The sequence below is a fragment of the Streptopelia decaocto genome (genome assembly GCF_964273445.1).
Source record: "Streptopelia decaocto genome assembly, chromosome: 8".
Classification (NCBI taxonomy): Eukaryota; Metazoa; Chordata; class Aves; order Columbiformes; family Columbidae; genus Streptopelia; species Streptopelia decaocto.
Genome location: NC_138662.1, coordinates 4,520,461 through 4,539,839, shown reverse-complemented (window position 1 = coordinate 4,539,839; position 19,379 = coordinate 4,520,461). Strand labels below are relative to the sequence as shown.

The 19,379-nt window shown below is 42.4% G+C and overlaps 1 protein-coding gene across 2 annotated transcripts in view; it reads left to right on the top strand.

Annotated features, from left to right (window-relative positions):
* The window catches only part of FANCD2 (FA complementation group D2), a 44,349-nt gene that overhangs the window by 6,195 nt on the left and 18,775 nt on the right, over positions 1 to 19,379 (top strand). For both annotated transcript variants that reach the window (XM_082060479.1, XM_082060480.1), the window contains exons 8-24: positions 771 to 849; positions 1,081 to 1,205; positions 3,053 to 3,140; positions 4,111 to 4,215; positions 5,363 to 5,463; positions 5,959 to 6,067; positions 6,803 to 6,838; positions 7,233 to 7,376; positions 8,488 to 8,622; positions 9,965 to 10,096; positions 12,086 to 12,193; positions 14,637 to 14,746; positions 15,594 to 15,651; positions 16,346 to 16,471; positions 17,795 to 17,868; positions 17,951 to 18,091; positions 19,214 to 19,314. In XM_082060479.1, the coding sequence (XP_081916605.1) occupies positions 771 to 849; positions 1,081 to 1,205; positions 3,053 to 3,140; positions 4,111 to 4,215; positions 5,363 to 5,463; positions 5,959 to 6,067; positions 6,803 to 6,838; positions 7,233 to 7,376; positions 8,488 to 8,622; positions 9,965 to 10,096; positions 12,086 to 12,193; positions 14,637 to 14,746; positions 15,594 to 15,651; positions 16,346 to 16,471; positions 17,795 to 17,868; positions 17,951 to 18,091; positions 19,214 to 19,314 (1,772 nt within the window). The remainder of the gene's footprint in view (positions 1 to 770; positions 850 to 1,080; positions 1,206 to 3,052; positions 3,141 to 4,110; positions 4,216 to 5,362; positions 5,464 to 5,958; positions 6,068 to 6,802; positions 6,839 to 7,232; positions 7,377 to 8,487; positions 8,623 to 9,964; positions 10,097 to 12,085; positions 12,194 to 14,636; positions 14,747 to 15,593; positions 15,652 to 16,345; positions 16,472 to 17,794; positions 17,869 to 17,950; positions 18,092 to 19,213; positions 19,315 to 19,379) is intronic.

The window sequence follows — 19,379 nt, the reverse complement described above, 5'->3', positions numbered from 1 at the left end:
GTACAATCACGTTTTGCATGTGGCATGCACTTCTGGTTGGGCTGTCACAAAAATATAGTCAAAGAGTTTCTATGTAAGTAGGGAAAAATATTCTAGATAGAATTCTGCCTGCCTTCAAAGGAGATGATAGATGTCTGTAAAAGCAAGAAAGATGTAGAAAAGGTAACTGAGGAAGGTTTAACCGCTGCTTTCAACTATGCAGGGCAGCAAACAAAAAAACCCGAAGTACCTTTTCAAATTTTGCATAATTACCCTGTCAAATGCAGCGCTGGAGAATGTCAAGGTTAGAAAATACACACAGTTGTGTTTGTGAGTGGTGTGGTTTGTGGTGTTTTTGTTTTGGTTTTAAAAGCTTAGGGAAACTAATGGGGGATAAATGTACTGCTGGATCTCAGACACTGAGTGGGTACCGGCTTCTGCCTTGGGGATTTGCTAAACTGCTTATTGTTGGAGACCGAACGGAAACTCTGTGAAAACATTGCTCTGTGAATTCCCTGTTACCTAAAACTTAACCAAAAACATCTAAAACTGCTTACATTTGGGACAGGGATACTGGGCTCGGAGGAGATGTAGGCTAAGCTGGCGTAGCCAGCCTTACAGTAGGGTTCTTCCTAGACGGTGCCAAAATCTGTAGGGGTGTTAATATTTTCATAATATGGTTTTGATAGTTGATTAATTTGAATTGCATCTCACGGTCTTGCTGACCAGCAGCAAAGCTTTTGAGTCGGCCTGTAGGTCTGACTAATCTGTTTCACTTTCTGCTGTTTCAGTGTGGGCACCTTTGGAACTAATTTTCCCCGGCTCATCGTCAATCAGTTTAAATGGCTTGACAGGCTTCTTGACAGCCAGGTGGGTACTGATGGTGCAATCACATTTGTGTTCTTTCCAGTCAACTTCTGTCTGGTGGGATGAGATCAATTATTGTGCTAATGAGAACTGATGTTGTTTCCATATTCACATGCTGAAGGAGAGATTTAATTATTTCTGGTTTATTATGGTTGCCTTCAGTGATTTTGAACATTGCCTTTTACTATTTTTCTCCTTCTCTGCTCTAAGTCTCCTTGTTCCTCTTGTCTGCAGGATCTCGTCAAGAAGTTAATGCAGATGGTCAGTGTCTCTCCAGTACCAATCCAGCATGATATTATCACCAGCTTACCTGAGATCCTGGAGGACTCCCAGCAAAGTGAGGTTGCCAGAGAGCTCAGGTACAGATCATTTGGTTGGGTTTTTTTGTTGGTTTTGTTTTTCCCTTGCACTTAGCAGAAAAGGACATGCTGCATTCCTGCAGGTTGCACCGGGACTGACTGAAGTAGTAGGACAACAGTCTGTGTTATCGGTAACATACAGGGACAGCTGGCACTGGCTTACAATGTTTCACTTGAGCTGTTATGCTCTTAGGGCTCCAAACATACTCATATCTAAAAAATTATTAAGCTCTTGACTACCTGGATACAGCAAAAGTAGAGTCCAGTTAAGTACTCATTATTTTTGTTGGTTCAGTCTGTGATCAGCCACTTGGATATTACTATAGACAGCTTTTGATTTGGCTTGGATTCTGCTACAATAACAGTCAACGTTGTTTTTATTGGTTAAAAAAAACCCACAATACATGAAGCAGAACTTTCTGGCTATTTTATACACATTTCTCAAGCTTATTTACTGACCCAAAGAACAGGGGACATAAACCAAAGAGCTATCCTCCCAGAGAGCGCTACCTTAAGCTAGCCCTTCTATCTGTCTTTTTTTATAAAGTATTCATTTTAAACAATTTTTCCAGTAGTCTTAGCCTATGTTTAATTATACACATCACTGTTTCTAATTCTTATCATTACACAGATTACTTACATTTATGCCCATGCTAATTCTTTTCGCACCTGTGGTTGCTATTTCAGCTTACACCTGCGAGTGGCGCATCCTATTTCTCTATCCTCTCCAAAGTAGCTGTAGCTCTGTGTTTCCATTCTCAGTTTACTCTCTCAGCTCCCAGATGAAAAAGTCCCACACAATTACATTTTTTTTTATCAAACTCCTCAAACTTCTGTTTTCTCTACCTGTATTTTTTCAAAGCTGAGAATTGGTATCAGCAAGGTGTATTTATTTCTATATTCTTAATAGCCTCTGCCCATTTCTGATGTGGGAAACTACTCATTGTGTGTTGTAATGAATCAGGGAGCATAAAGAGAATTACAATAGAATTATCATTATGCTGAAAATGACATATTTTTCAACTAACACAATTCAAGTGGAACTTCTTGCCAGAGAAAGGTTATAGAAACTTAGATGGCAGCCAAGAATGATGAATTTTGGGAAAGGAAAATCCACAAGGCTGTTAAACACAGCTGCAGCCCCTTGGTCAAGGACATGCCAAACCACAACTTGCTGGAAGCCAGACCAGTTTATAAAGGAAGTATTTGCAAATACTTTTCCAATTCTTAGTCTATTTGTTCACTATTGACTAGTATTGGGAAAGGGACACTCAATTAAACAAGTATCTGTTTGTCACCATTGTACCTCTAATAACATGTTTGTAATTCTTAGAGCAAATACTGTGACTAGGGGAGAAGTCACACAAGATGGATTCAACCCCTGGCTTTGGTGACAGTCTCAGTTACACTTTGCTGATGGCATGTTCACAGGACAGAAGTGTGGCTAGAAGGTATCAGGCCCAAGTGATGTGTGCTGTTAAATCATATGCCAGCAATTTCACTAATTTGTTCTATTATGGTGAACCCCAGACCTCTCAATTTTCAAGTTCTTGCTTGAGGCTTGTACCAGGTCTTTGTCCATTCTTCCTGTCTTCACAAGGTTTGAAAAAGGTAGATTCTTCATATCTACTCCTAATCAGCAGCCACACAATCACAGTTCATTGTGGTCAGAGATACGTGATAATTTAGAGAATGTTTTCTGTATTGCTGGTGGCATGTTTAGTTGTCAGCTTCAGAGGGTTTTTTTTGCAGTGACCACAGAAACTACTGAAATCATACAACTTACTAAAGATCCATTCATGGTTCTATTAAAGCGGATCATTTGTTTTCTCTTCCTTGTGTATCAGCCTCTTACTGAAGCAGGGCAGACGGCTAACAGTTCCCATCCTGGATACCCTGTTTCGTCTGGATCTTGATGCAGAACTTCTGGCTGAGGTGAGAGCTTTTACTGAACAGTTGAGCAGAACCCAGCCCCTGCTTAGCAACGTGACAGCTAGAAATGTTTGCTCATTCAAAGTATTTTGCTAAATCTGACTCCTATAGGCCTTCAAAAGTCCTGAGCTAGCTGAAACTGGAAAAGAGTCAGAGAAAATAAACCAGATTTGGATACATGCATGAGGGGTTCAGTGAGGAGCAGAGTGAAGTTTTTTGGCTGTTACAGCATGCATTCAGAGATTTCAAACACATCTCTCTTAGTAAATACAAAAGCATTTTGTTCTGCTGCGGTGAATGTTTACTGCTCATCTTAAACCTGCTTTTTGTCACTATTTCCTTTTCTGAGGTACAGTGACCAGACTAGACAGCTGTATTCTAGGAAAAGGCAGACTGGTGAATAAATCATCCCGTGGTCATAGTTTTTCTCTGCAGAATAATGATAAAGGAGATGTTGTGCCTTGGGTCTTCTGCACATGCTGGATTGTTGCACTTCTTGCAGTTAGGCTTCTTATGAACAGAATAAAATTGGTTCATTTAGGTTCATTAAGTACAATTTTACATACTGACCAAAGGCCTGTGCTGTGTAACAGTGTACACCTCCTCCATACTTTTCCTTTTAAAAGCCAGTTCTTGCCAAGCTCTTCTTGGCAGTGACAGGTGATATGTTAAGGGTCACTGCCTGAAAGTGGCAGCCTAGGAGGTTCAGATTGAACGTTTGGAAAAAACAAGTTAGGGTCTGCAGCACCGACATAAATTATCAGAGAGGTGGCAGGGACAGGGGGTTTCCGCCATCCTTGGGTTATCTTCAAGACTCAGTTAGCAAAGCTGAGGCCAGTCTGATCTAGTGTTGACAATATTCCTGCTCTGAGCTGAAGGCTGGGCTGTAAAACCTCCAAAGATTCCTTCTCACTAACACGACTACGTTTCTGCGAACCGCAGTCTGACAGCTGATCCGGTATTACGTTCTCAGGTGCGCCAGTCTGCCATGACCATTGTGCCTTCTGTAAAACTGGAAGATTTGCCTGTAGTAGTAAAATTCATCCTCCATAATGTCAAGACAGCAGACGCAGTAGAGGTACAGTATTTTCTCTATGCTAAAGACCAACAAGTTGTCTAATCCAGTGCATGTTTTAACAGAGAGCAGTTGCTTCACACACAGAGATGTTTCCTTTAATGTTTTCAACTAAAATTTTTAATATTGCTGAGGATCAAAGCCCATGCAGAAACTCTGTCTGTCCTTTGACATGGATTTGGGTCTGCCTTAAGGCACAGGGATTGAAACCACCTCCTTTCTGCTGGCTATTGCAGATTTTTCTCATTTGTTCTTAGAATTTGTTTTTGTATAAACATCTTAAAGAACTGAAAGCAGTCAAACTGTCTTGAATTAAACTCTTAGACTGAAAATCTGTGGTTAGGTGGCAAATTTAAGCCTTTGAATTTTATCTAAGAGTTTTGCATTGTACAGACCTTCTAAGGGTGTTAAATTCCAGAAGTATCCAACAGACCTGGGACTGCAACTCGGTAATTCTCTTCTTCATTCTCCACTGAGTTCTGTTCTAAATCATGTTTTGGAAACATCCCTACAAGGGTGGCTCTCCTGTTGGAGGACTGTTTTCTTTCTAAGATGTAAGCTTCCTCAGTTTTTGAAGTTGCTTTATCTACGGAAACATACTCAGAATATTTTTAAAATAGACCAGATATGTTTTGTCAAGCCTGCCTTACTGTACCACTGAACATGCTTTTTTTCATACTTTGAGAAAGCCTCAGCTTAAGCCAGATGTGGATTGTGATCTGCCTAGATCTTTCAGGGAGACCCCTGTGAAAACAGCATGTGTACAACATGCAGCCCAGTCTGTGCCGATCCACTACAATTTGACAGCAATTGAATGGGTAAATTCACGTGCCCCAGTATTCCTGTGGCTGTCATATATCTTGCTCTGCTGCTAAACAGGATAAAGCTAGTTCACAGCAACACAGAGCAGATACAGGTGGGAATTTCATGGAGTAACTCTTAAGAATCCTGTTCTGCTTTCTTCATGCATGTGCCTGACCGTGAAGTGTGGCTGGTTCACTTTCTAACTATTACAAAAAAAAAGTGAGCTTATAAGACTTTACAAGTACATAAGGTTTTGATTTGTCGCTTTAAGTGTGTTCTGTGAGATTGTGTTTTCTTTTCTCAGCCTTTTCTTTCCTCATGTGTTGCTGGGATTTGTGTTTTACAGGTGATTTCTGATCTTCGTAAGAACTTGGATCTGTCTTCATGTGTCCTGCCCCTGCAGATCCTAGGTTCCCAGAAGAAGCTTAAAAGCCAAGTCCAGGGCAGGTACTAGAGCTGATTTACATGATTCTCCAAGGGTAACATGGGACAAGAGAATGTTTGCTCTCCTTTAGCTGGCCTCTCTGGCACACCTGGTTACATACATGATCCTCATTTATCCCAGGTAAAGGTGCTGACATCTTTATTCCTTCCCGCTTGGTGCTAATATAACACATTTGTCAATCCTTGTGGACCCGGCGTCCCCTGCTGTGCGTGTTGTCCCTTTTGAGCCATCTGCATCCATGTCTGCATGGGGGTATGAGACTCCTGATACAATAATGTTGCTGCTAGTTCATCTGTTTCAAGTTCCCTCCAATATGTCTTTGGTTGATTCTGCAACCTCTGCTTCCACCCTTTTCTGAAACTCTCTCCTGAAACTCACTCTCCTTGTCAGAGCATTCCCTCTAGAGAAAGGCTGCTTTAAGTAACTGCTGGGCTGCCTTGTTCCTTTTACTACAGTATTTGTAACGACTGAGTCTCCTCCTTTCTGATCATTGACAGTTCTTCCATGAGCCAAGTAACCACCAGCCAAAACTGTGTGAAGCTGCTTTTTGATGTGATCAAGTTAGCCGTGAGATTTCAGAAAGATGTCTCTGAAGCTTGGATTAAGGTAAGATGCTTCAGTCCTTGTTTTCCTTATGTAATTGGACTCATAGGTTGAGCCTGAGCCTTTCTTGTACTCAAATGTGATACCAAAAGACAAACATTAGTCCTTCATTTTGCTGATACAGGCTTAATCCTTTGTGCCAAATTAGCCGTACTTTTCCAGAAGTCTGCTTTCTTCCTCAGTTACGGATTTCACAGTGCTTGAAGGTGGCCACTGGGCTCCACGGCACAGACCCCAAATCTTGAAATGCAGGATAAACTTGTTTCTGCATGTTTACGAAAGGATTTGGAAAAAAGAATCCTAGGGTTTTTTTCTTTCTGCAAGAAAGAAGAAAGTATGAATGTTGAGACTGAGCTGTGTAAAGCCCTAAGGTGATTGAAAATGTCCAGGAAGAAATCAATATTGGCTGGTATTGGGCTAAATTTAATTTTAAATTGCATTTCAGTATAAACCATGAGACTGTTTCTTGTTCTCAGTCTTTTGTTTCTCAGTTCCTTTTCAAGCCTCATGTTATTTGAGAATATCCTTCTTCAGGCTGAATTTTTATGCTGTTTTTTTTTGAGCGCCGTCTGGATTCTTTGCTGTTGGCAAGATCCAGTTTTCTGGCTGTGATAGCCGTCCTGTTGTAGAGGAGAGAAATCTGCGAGCAGTGCTGCTTTCAGTGGCTGCCCCTCGGGAGTTCACACTCTGGCATAACATCTTTCTTGTGTGTTTGTTTTGTTTTGTTTTTGCTCTTAGGCTATTGAGAACAGCACGTCTGTATCTGACCATAAGGTAATACTTCTGCCTTGGCACTGCTCTGTGGGAGTGTCCTCTTCTGCTGGTGTTTTCAAGGGCTTTCTTAATTATTATAGATGAAGAGACTTTTCTAGTTGGAGCAGAAACTGCCAGTGATGTTGCATGGGTGGTTCTTTTGGTATTTGATTTGTTCCTTGTATACTAGCTATCCATTTTCTTTGTAACTCCTAGTTCATGCCTTCTAAATGCCAAGGGACAGAGTTATCCTGCTTTAATTCTGTCCTGTTGGGAAGATGAGGTTTTTCTACAGTTGTGGCTGTCGGGGCTTTTTGAGCTCTTGACTTTCTTCTCAGTTTTCATTTCAAAGTGTGTTTTTGTCTGGACTGTTTATCTTTTGAGCATGATAACTGGTGATTATTTCCTCAACAAGGTTCTGGATCTGATAGTTTTGCTGCTAATTCACTCTACGAACACCAAGAACAGGAAGCAAACCGAGAAAGTATTGAGGAGCAAAATTCGGCTGGGCTGTATATCGGAACAGCTGATGCAGAATGCCTTCCAAGATCATTCAGTGGTCAGTGCTGATTCTGCTTTGGGATTCCCACTTCAACCTTTCAAAGACCTTGTCAGATGATGATTTAACCTTGTGCTGCATTATTTATACTATTCCTGTTATGTACACTCCTGTTTTATATATTTTTGGTCCCAGACCAATCTCCCAAGCACGGCACATGTCCTCTGTTGTAACTGACACATAGGGTTTTTTGGGGGTGACCTTTCCTCAGATTTGGATGGGCTTTTTATTTTGGTGCAAAACCTCTCAGCCTGAGAGATGTGGGCTAGCCCAAGATCTCCACTGTGCTTTCCAGAAATACTCGTGTCTTCCACAATGTTTTTAGAAGTTCATATACATACATACACCGTTTTTCAAATGTAATGGTTTCTAGGTCTAAATATATGTATATATATATATTTGGCATATGTTTGTAATATAATGTAAATTACCATTTACTATGAGAAAACTGAAAAGATCAATGAAAAATTATGAGTGCTGCTTGTCAGAGGTAGAGGGCAGATGAGAAACACTGAAATATAAATTTTAAATTAATTAATTGAACTGTAATAATGCCTTAAGTAGGCATGTTTTATTCTGAACATAATTGGGTCTAATTAGTTTTTCATTTAACTCCCTTCCAGAATAAGATCAAGTAAATTAGGCTACTTTACATCTGAGTAAGAGCTTGTTGTTCAAAGGAGCTCTGTGTGATTAAGCTAATTTGAAAAGTTAACTTAGATTTTTCTGAGTGTCTTGATGTAGCACAGTCCTTCTGTTAAAGTGAGGCCAAGAGTGTGTCTGTCCTGGGGCTTTTGTTTAGTGGTACGTTGCTGTAACGTGACTTCCCTGGTGTCACCCATGAGCGATATGCTGCTGTGAGCTCTGCAGGTTGGCTTCTTAACCAATCTGTAGATCCTTTCTGTGGAGAAGGTTGGAGAAAATGATTCTGGTGTGTCTTATCTGCTCTTGTTACCCATCTGTGTGGGAGGGGGCTGTCAGAGAAGGCAGGGAAACACCTACTAAACTAGACAAAGCTTTCAGGATAAGCTCCAGCATATTCTGTATTTAGAGAACAGTGTGTTGAAAACAAACAGCATTAATCTCCTCTTTCATTATGTCTGTATTTCAGGTTATCAGAGACTTCTTCCCTTCCATCCTAGCACTTGCTCAGACGTTTCTGCACTCTGCACACCCAGCCATAGTCTCCTTTGGCAGCTGCATGTACAAACAAGCTTTTGCAGCCTTTGACTCTTACTGCCAGCAGGTACAGTGTGATGACAGCAGCTGTTTTATTAGTGTTTGCACTTTGTTCTAGAATGTATGTCATGATCCTTTAGAGGATGAGGGTCTGAGGCAGCTGGAAGCCTTGGGAAGAGAGGTCTGTGCTGTAGAATAGGCCAAGCAGAAGATGGGGAACAGGCAGGATGGAGCAAACAGGCAGGCCTCAGAAGTGACAGAACGAAAAATACTTATGGAGCAGAGGGGACTGTGCAGGGTTTGCTGCAATTCAGAAAGCCAATGAGTTGACTGAGGTCATTGGGAATGGACCCCACAGTCGTGGAGGAGATTTGTTCATAAATCCATAATCCTGTACTTAGTCACTTGGAGCATCATCTGTTTTAAAAAGCCATCTGTGTAGTTTGTATTGAAACTTTTTTCTCTTTCCACGTATGATGTACTGTGATGGAGAAGTTTACACATATTTCCCTCAGAGCTCTGACCAGCTTGGACTCCTTCTGCAGATTCTGAAACAACCACATACTAGACTGTCAGCTCTGACTGGGTTCCTATAGACATGCTGACATCAGAAAATTTGGGGATTGAAGACAGCTCTGCACAAACTTTTGAATGTGTTTGCTCTTTTTTGGGCACAGTATGTTTATAATTAAGACTATTTCCAGTGTTGTATCTATATTACTTATTACAGCAAACTTTACAAATAGACAAACAAAAAATCAACAGTAAAAGCCTGGGATATGAAGGCATACGATGTCATCTGCAACAAGCTAGTGAGTCTAGTAATACTTCGAGATGTCAAGAATTTCAAAAGAGGATGGCTGTATTAGCATTTAGTGACATAGAAAAGACCCAGAGCCACAGACAGTGGGTGGGAATAGAGAGATCCCTGTCCAGACGTCAACTGAAGTAAGGCCATGAAAGATGTTTTGAAACAAAAATGTCAATTTTTGAACTGCTGGTGATAAAGATTATGAAGACACCGGACCTGCTGAAGTTAGAGGCAATGTATTGCTGGGTAAGGTGCAGTGTTCTGCGTGCCTAAGAAAATAGGGTAGATTTTTATCACGCTGTGTGATGGTGCAGCAAAGAGCAGAAGCTGCAGCAGCATTGGCAAGCAGACAGGAAAAATTTGGTGTTGAGCTGCTTTATGGAACTGTGGAATCTTTTAGAATGGAATAAAATTCAGGCTCAAGCAGAAAGAATATTGTGAACATCAGGAGTTAAAGAGCAAACTGAGAAGGGCCTTAGAATAATATGGTTGAGTTGAGCATGATTATCTGTACTTGATCAACATATTCTGTAGGAGCGGAACAGGGCATTTTTCTGCTGACATTTGACCATGGTTTCTCTGGGGGCTTTTTCCTCAGGAGGTTGTGACTGCTTTGGTGACTCACGTGTGCAGCGGCAATGAGACAGAATTGGACATTTCCCTGGACGTGCTCACTGATTTGGTGGTGCTGCACACATCCCTTCTGATGCGCTACGCCGTCTTTGTGAAGGTGAGAATACACACTGCAGTTCAGGACCCTTACACCACTTTGCCTCAAATCCAGAATAGGTCAGTACTTTTCAGAAATAGAGGCAATGGAACAATTTGTACCTGAAAGGCTGCCTGTCTTGAGAAACGCATCTGCTGTGAAGGATGAGCTGTAAGAGAGGGCTGTATGACTTTTTGACAGGGGAAACTGAGACAAAAATGTTACCCTTCCCTGTAAGTGGAGAATGCTTACACTGCAGGCGTGGAATTACACCTACGACAGAAGGAAAAAGGTGTCTTTATTAGCATCAGCTATTTCAACTACTTGGCAAAAACCTGCCCCCTTTGTGGACTGCCTGCTCTACCATATGGAAAGACTGACAGTACTTCAGCCAGTGTTTAAATCCTAAAACAAAACTGGCAGGGATGGGGAAAGGCTTACGTCCTAAAATTTAAAAGAAGAAAGTACTCAATGGGGAAACAAAACGGGTTCCTAACTCCTAAGAGTGACAGGCAGGGTTGGGCCTGCCCAGTTGCTTGTTTCCAAATGCGGCAAAAGTGGAGACTGAGGGAAGAGCAAAACAGCAGGACAAGCATGTAGCAATACTTTTCTTGAACACTCCCCCATCTGCGGTGATTTGTAGCTTAAGGACATCCTGTATTTAAGAGCCCTTGAAGAGTGTGGGTGTGTGGATTCCCAACACCCTGCTGACTTCTTTGATGCCCACTTGGTGGATTCTGTAGTTTAAGTACACACTGTGGGAAAACGGTGTACTTTTTGCTGTTTAGCTGGTTGATTGTTAAATTTAAATTACCTGTTTAAAGTATGCTAAAAAGGCATTAGGACACACAGCAAGAATTTGCAATGCAGTCTCTCACAATTCGATGGGTATAAAAGGAAGAAATGGGACTCAGTTGCCTCCTGGCAGGGGGAGGATGTGATAAGGACTCCGGTTTCAAAGTAGTCATCGAAAGAGACAACGTAAAACTCCTGCTCAAGGTTAAATGTGTTGTCAGAAGTGTGATGGGAAGTACTTGCCCACAGCAGTCTGCTGAGACCTGCTGACCTTGCTCCGGACCTTGTTCGCATGTTCTTGTGCTGGCAAATTATTTACAGATGTTGGTTTCTGTGGGCTGATCTTTGATACATTACCAGAGCTTGTATGCGAAACACATTAATCAATGCGCTGGTCAGACTTCGGGCGCTGGCAATAGACCGTGCTTGGTGCATCTCGGAGGTGGCTGAGACACCAGCCAGTTACCTGTAGAAAGATCCATGGGGCTGCAGGTGCCTGGTGCGTTTACACTGAGCTGGACCCTCTCCAGCATGGAGAGAACATGCAGATCTTAGCACAAATAACCTCCCTAAACAGCTATTTTTTTAATCTTAAAGCTGGGTGAATTTTCTCTCGGGATGCAAAAGCGCTTATCTAATCCTGTCAAACTCAACACTGAGTTTCAAATCCTCCTTGAGGTTAGCCAGTAATAGGAGAAAATCACGGCAACAAAACGCCATCTCGGTGCTAGGAAAGCCAGTGTGGCTCTGGGAAACAGTTGGACTGTTTCCACTGGAGCACTGTAAGAAGAAATATCCTGAGGATGACAGCCAGCACAAAAAAACCCACCCCTACATTGTTAATGACTTGGATGTTACAGGGCTTGTAATGGAAACATTAACAAAAAGCCATGATGTTCATTTTGTCAAATACTTTGAATGCTGTGACCAAACCTGGTTTAGCTGCCACTAATGAGATGGGAGCACTCCGAAAGTGTTGTGGTAGCCAGATTGTTCTTCCCATTCAGCATCTGATAAAACAAACTGCAATAATTGAGGGCAGAGCAGTAGTTCTGCATTTATGTTTATTTAATGCAAATGTTACTTCTTCCTGCCTGTACAAAAAGGTAAAGTTAATTGGTTTCCCTGCAGTTCACAATTGGTGTATTATTGGGAACATGGAAAGGGATTCTTGACATATAACATCTGAGCTGGTTTGTGGCTTCTCTCTTACAGACCATTTTAGACTCTACACAGAAACTGAATCCATGCCAGATCCGGAAGCTTTTCTACATCCTCAGCACGCTCGCATTCAGCCAGAGGCAAGCAGGAAGCTATATTCAGGTAAGCAGAGACACAACAGAAAGGAGTTCAGTTTTTTCCTCCTTAGTCCTTCCATCATTTGGAAGCGTTCAGAAAGCACAGTTCAGCTTCTTCCCCAAGATGTTCACCTTGATTCAGCTGCTTAATGTTTGTACTCCAGAGACAACAAAGACTCTCATGTTGGAAGAACTGAGCAACACAGCATAGAGGACTCAGCTGTGGAGTGTTAGACTTAACACCTTTTGTTGCCTCCATTTTAAACACGAGAAGCTATCAAGCTTGGTCTGTCTAACTTCGTATTCATTTTATTTTGGATACCTTGTGTGATTCAGTTGCAGCATAGCAGTGGTGGTATCAGAAACCTTTGTCTCTGTGTCTGACTCCTTGGGCATGGCAGGTATCCGATAAAAAACATCTCAAAGACATTTATTTCACAATGGAGATGTCTGGGTTTAAAATCTTCCCATTCATGAAGCTCTTCTCCTAGAAATTAGGACTATTTGTCTTTCTTTGAGTCCCTGCATAGTTTCTAGTTGCAGGTATGTTTGCACTTGCTAGCTTGAGACAATGAAGGAAAACCTGCTCTTCTCTTCCTGATTGATCTGTGGCATGGAAAGCAACGTCTCTGTACTTGTTTCCTCACACTCACCCTGTTAAGATGGAGCTCTTCACTAGCAAAATTTCCAGTTGTATGGCAGGTTTAGCTCATTTCTGAACTGCTTTGCTCAGGAATTTCCGCTCCCGCAAGTCTGTCTGTCTTACGAGTGACTTGTGACAATTGCCTTGGCAACACACAATGTGACTTTGTGGCCCAGAAGTACTAGCCATCAGGAAGAGGTGTTCTGCCTGTCACCCTCAAATACCAAAAAGAACGGGAGGAGTGTAAGATCCAAGATTTATTCTGAGCTGACAGTTTGTGACTGTGAGGATCCAGTGTTGGCAGTTTGACTCTGTCCTCAGTGATGCTAAAGACCCCACGGGTGGATCACCAAAGAAACTGGACACAAGAATTGCTAGAGACAGATTAGGCATTTGTCCTGGCATTGCACAGGTTATTCCAGAGGCATCTTGTCTAGTGAAGGGCAAGGAAGGATGGTATAACTATGTACTGTCCTTTGTGAGACCTTTGCTTTTATGAAGCTGCTTCTGAGTTCTCACACATGCTCTGTTGCAGTCTGAGAATGCTGCTTCTCATAGCAGGGATGCTGCTTTTCTGCCGTAGTGGCTGTTTAAGCTAGCAATAGCACTGTTGCTAACTGGCTAAAATACGTGGGATTTCTGCTTAGTGCATTCATTGTTTCAACCCTGCTTCAAAATAAATTACTTACTCATACCTACTTTTAGATAACAGGAAGCTGAGCTCTCCCTTAGATTTGGTCAGGACCCACCTGGCAGCCCCCTCCCCTGACTGACTGCTTAGCTACGGTGTCTGTCTTTTTTCACCCACCGTTTATCAGTTTAAGGGATCAGGCAGAACACATCCCTTTGTCAGAGACTATTATGGACCTCTTGGTGGCTTCCCTATTTTAGCCTCTGTCAGCCGTTCCATCCTCATCTCTCAAGATGACGACTTCCTTGATTAGCGTTCCTCAGCCGGCAGTGCAGGTGCAGATTGGATTCCTGCAGCCAGTTTGCTGCACACTTCTGTGCTTTGCTTTCCATCTCTTCAGCAAGTGTTAGACTTCTCATCCAGAAGACTGTTCTCTCAACTTTCCTGAAGCATCACACTTCTGTGACTGAGCGTGCTTCAAGCTCTCGGTGTCAGGAGACCTCTTAGTCTATCATTAGCAGTCCAGGCTTTCACAAGTCTTCAAAGCTGCACCCATTTGGGGAAAGTGCAGCCGGATCAGCTGCTTGACACAAGTGTTGAAATAGAGCATGCTGCATCGAGACCTGCCTTGGGCTGATGGAGCTGCTGCAGAGAAGCCTTTATAATTGTGGGGGACATGTTTGCCCACACCCAGGGGACAAGGGAGGCAGCACAAGGAATGTCTTAATCCCAAGTGTCCGATATGCTGTAACCTACAGCTCTCTTTGGACCTTCACCAAAAACTTCTCTATCCCTCAGCCTTCTGAAGTTGACAGTGTTTCCAAGGGCAGCTCTGCAGCTGTTGTTTGTGTGTGAAGGGCTCAGAGACCATCTGCTACTATTTTTTAAAATATATTCTTCTAATAATTATAGATGAAACCTGGGCCAGCTACATGTTCTGTGTAGCAATTAGAGCAAGTCAAAGTGAGTCACTTTTAATGCTGTTTGCAGCATTACCTAGAGTTGTAACCAGTAGTCTCATAATAAAGGAAATTGCAGAATGTTGATTCCTTTTGAAAGCTGTAATTGCAGTAAATGCCAGTAAACCCTGCCCCTGCTGCCCTTGGAGATGGCATTAAGGGAAGATACCAACAGAACTGTGAGTGATGCACACAAGTTCCCCAGTTGTGACATGGTCTGTATCATTCTTTTTAGGATGATATGCACATGGTGATCAGGAAATGGCTCTCCAGCACAGTTCCCAACCACAAACAAATGGGCATTATTGGTGCTGTAACCATGATAGGCAGTGTGGCATTAAAAAGGTGAGAAAGAATGCGGCAAATATGAGTTTAACGTGCTTTCGGTTCAGACCAAACCAGGAGTGGGACAAAGAAAGGAGGGCATTGCCTTCTAGCTCATTAACATCTTGGTCAAATCCAAGAATTTAAAACTTTTCTGCAGACTGCAGTGTTTGGTGTCACAAACTGTTCAGTGCTCCTACCTGCTGCTAATCTCAAAGGCATCCTGAATTTCCTGTTAGTGATGGATGCCTTGAGTAGCACCAGTGCTTGGAAAAAAACACTTGAACACTGTGTTGGACTGACTGCAGACCAGCTTCTGACACTAGGGATGAAAACCTAGTACGCTCCATATTTGAATACAGGGAAATCCAAAAGGGAAGCAAGGAGAAAGATTGTTACTGTTGTGCTGGGCATTGGCATGACAATTTCTGGTGTACTGTGTAAATAATTTACTAACAACGTTCATAAACCAGGCAAACTCCTGACAAAAGCTGTGACAAAGATTAAAGCAACCTGGAAAATAAGAGTTTGACTTGACTGATGTTGGGAAGCATTTTGTAGCTTGCTGATTTTGCACTTATTAATAAAATGCTTTTGCTGTTTATTACATGAAGACAAAAGCTCATCTTAGCTCCAGGCCCTGAGTGAACTGCGTTATGGGGGAGACCAGAGGGCTTTAGGTTTCAACGGGTTAGAAAAAGCATATCCTTGAAGAATACATTGAGTCTTGTCCCAAACAGCAGCAGGTCCAAAAAGCATCTTTTTCATGCATAATCCTCCAATTAATGGAGAGAGAACTTTGTGTGATACAGGTTTTGCCATCACTTAAGTGTTATGCAACAAAAACAAGGGTATCGATTGCTTTCAGAAATGAAGGAGATGGTTCGTTGGAGAGACCAGAGCTGAACAGCGAGCGTGATGGGCAGGTGAGTACCAGGAGTGGGGCAGCGGGGGAGAGAGGGAGGTTGTGGTTGGCAAGGAGGTATGACTGAAAACACAGTCCTGAGTGAACCAGTACGTGTAGCTTTGCTGGGTCTGGGGTTTTCGTGCGTTGACTGCAGAGCCAAGAATATATTAAAAATCGTTTTGGAGAAATCAAGGGTTTATACTAAGTTAGCACCCATTGGTCTTGCCTATGGCCAGTCCAGGACAAGTGGTACTGCCGCCATCTAGTGAAAGTCTTCTATCCAGACAGTATTTCAAACACAAAAGAACAGGACAATCTGCTTCAGGCAGCCTTCACCTTCCTCTCGGCTTGGCAGTGGTGTCTTTCGGACCATCTAGAGAAAGTACTTCTGCTGTACAGGGTTGGCCTAGTCTTGTCCTTTTTCCTTAATTCCTGTTGAAGAACCTTCTTCTAGGCTGGTACTATGTAAGTGTGGTCCTGGGCAGACTCTTTTGTGTTATTTCATAGTGGAACAGGGCCGGGACCTTGAAAGACACGTATTCCTTCATAAAACTGGGTCTTTGCAGGGATGGTCACCATGGGCTATTACCATAGAGATAAAGCTTTGGATATGCCTCAAAGTAAATCAGTGTAAAAGTGGAGGGACTCAAGGTAGAAGCTTTGGTTGGATTCATTTACCTCATTCATTTCTGCAGAGGGTTCTCTCCTTTCAGCTTTCAACCTTGCTGGATCTCGTGGGCTTCTGCTGTGAGCAAACACCAGAGGTCTTGGCTCTGTACTATGATGAACTTGCCAGTTTGATTGAGAAGCAGAAGGGGAATTTGGACTTGCAGCTCCTGGTATGTTGCAGAATATTTTGTACTTAATCATTTAAATGAATTCTTCAGAAACATGATGTTTTTCAGGCATTGGCTGGACATATAATCAATTTGAGGATTTCACTCCAGTCTGAGAACTCTCTTTTTTTGTTCTAGTCATGCCAACGGTTCCTTCAAGAGACTGATCAGATACAAAATCCTCTCTCAGCTTTTTTTGATTGTGGCGGATTCCTCACTGTGCTGTAACAGCTTCCTTTATGTGAACTTTTACATGACAGCAGGGAAGCCTTTTAATATAAATGGAATGACATTTCAGAGCCTGCCTTTGAGATTCATGGATAAAAGTAGAATCTGAAAGAACTTTAACCTTACTATTGAAATTGGCTTCTGGCCAGACTATTAAGGCTATCTGATGCCTAAGGGCTTGGGAGAGCCACAGTCATTTCTGGTAATAAGTACGCAAATGGTATTTATGTTAGCAGCAAGAGGTTTGTGAAGGCCACTGGACAGCTCTTTCTTCTTGCTAGGGACCATTCTTGCATGTGTGCTGTGCCCTCCAGGAGGGCAGTAGGCCATCTTGAGGCCTCCGAGAGCACTGGGGGCTGCCGTGGAGTTGATCACTCATTGTAACACCAGTGCTGTTTGCACCTGCTGCAGTGGAGAGGAGGAACTGCCTCTTGGAACAAGGGAAAGTCACCAGGGAGCTGTAAAATGCTGGCAGTCACTCTAAATGCTCTGTGCCTGGGGTTAGAAATGCCAGTCTCCTGAGCTCCAGCTGGGTGCTCCAAGAAGGAAAAGCGAAGGAAGGAGGGTCTCTCCTTTTTCCTTCCAAGACTGAAATGTAAAAGCAAGCCAAGGTTCTTCTCATGATTTATGTGCAGATTTTTTGGGGTCTTCTCATTATCTATTTGTCCAGTCTCTGTCACATCTATTACTTTACATCTCATTTAATTGTTTCTAATGGTGTAACCATGTGAAATATGAGGGACACATTGTGTGAAATAAAACTTTACCAGCACTTTATAGCCATTTCATTCTGATTATTGGTTCTTAGGAACCTCCCCTGGCTGCTTTCCTCTTGCAGCCATCTGCAGCACTGCAGAACTTGTAGACAAGCCCAGGTCCAACAAGTAGGGAAGAAATTGGTTGTGCATATGCAGGAAAGTTTCCTGGGTTTGTCTCTAAAGGCAGGCCCTGGCTCCCCTTGCAGGCAGTGGGCTTCATTGCTGCGGCTGTTCTAGGGTACTTTTGCTTGGCCTTATCTTCTGCATTTTCCACTGCTGCTGTTGGAGCTTTCTTCACTGAGCACCTTTGCTGAGCAGATTTTTTTTCCTTTCGTTATAGGAAGAGTTTGGGAAGAGTTTGGTGGAGGACTTCCCCAGTGACTTTGTGGTGGATCTCAGCCCCACAGTGGATGGGTATGCTAATCACAGTAGATGTAACGTTTCCATCACTGAGAACTGAATTTGTCAACAAGAGCTTGTCTGTCTTTCCTTGCAGTTCGTTCTTGTTCCCAGTGAAGTCCCTGTATAATCTGGATGAAGATGAAAGTCAGGGAGCTATTGCTATTAACCTCTTACCACTGGTGGCTCAGAGCGAGCTTGGCAGGGTCGCTGATGGAATGAGTAACCAAAGTAAAAGGTACTTTGACACTTAGGTTTGCAGTCATCCCACAGCTGAAGGAACTGTTTTCCTGTGCACTACCCTGCCTGCCAGAGTGCTTGATAAGGAGCTAGTCAGAGAATTTACCAGTTTCCAGTATTCTTTTCCTCTCTCTCTGTTAAACATATTCAGGTAGGTCTAGAGGCACAAGCTGGTGCAGAATCAGCCCGTTCTTCTGGCTCAGGCTGTTTAGGTGATCTTGGGCAAGTCATGCTGCATCTGCCTTGTTTCCCATCTGTCACATGAGAACAGCAGCTCTTTGTTCCAGTGTTATGGTGATGTTAAATGCCATATTGAGATGGATAGGCAACTTTGAGGTGGCAAGATTAATATTTTGAGTGAGTAACCAAGGACTTGGTATGCATCAACAGTACACGATTAATTCTCACTTTCAGTTCTACTTGACAATGTAGACCTGTGCTCCAGAGCAAAACTACAAACATGCAGCCACGAGTGTAATTTGAGTGACAAATATCGGCTTTGTCTTTGAAGAATGGAACAGGAAGCATGTAAGAAACAAAAACATCCAATTAAACAGCAGGGCACCAACGTAAAAAAAAAAAAAAAGGCTTTTTTTTAACTGGCATCCTCATATCCTGCGTAATTTATTGTTATAAGATTTTGTCATGCTTAAAGACATGATCACTTTAAAATAAAATATAGCTACTTTACATGTGTCTGTGGAAAAACAAATGATTTTCCTCACTCAGAATGTGAGCAGACACATGCTACAAAACATTCAAGAAAGTTTCTCCACTGCTCACAGCTGTCTCTTGCACAATTTCTTATAGTTCATTCTGAATTATTCAACTTTGCTTTCTACTAGAAATAAATCTGATCCCATTTTTTGTCCATTACAGCAGTATTTCTGTCCCTCTATACTTTTCCAGACAAATGGTGATCACCAGTTTTTAAAAATATTCTAACCATGTGGTGCATTTCTGTTCTGTGTCACTGGGACTTACAAGAAGCAAAATAAAGGCATAGCCAAGGTGGCATGGGGAGGACAGAGGACATAGTGGAAAATAAATGATGAGAATTCTGGAGGCTTATAAAACATTAATAAGACCCACTGTTTGTTTGTTTGTTTTTTGTTCCCAGGGTAGTGTCACCAATATGTCTGTCACCTTGTTTCCGATTGCTGAGGCTCTACACTGCAGAGCAAAACGGTGGAAGCCTGGAGGAGATCGATGCCTTACTAGGTATGGGAAACTGACCTTTACAGAGTGAGTCTGTCCAGCTCATTCTTGTCTCAGATCTGTGGAGA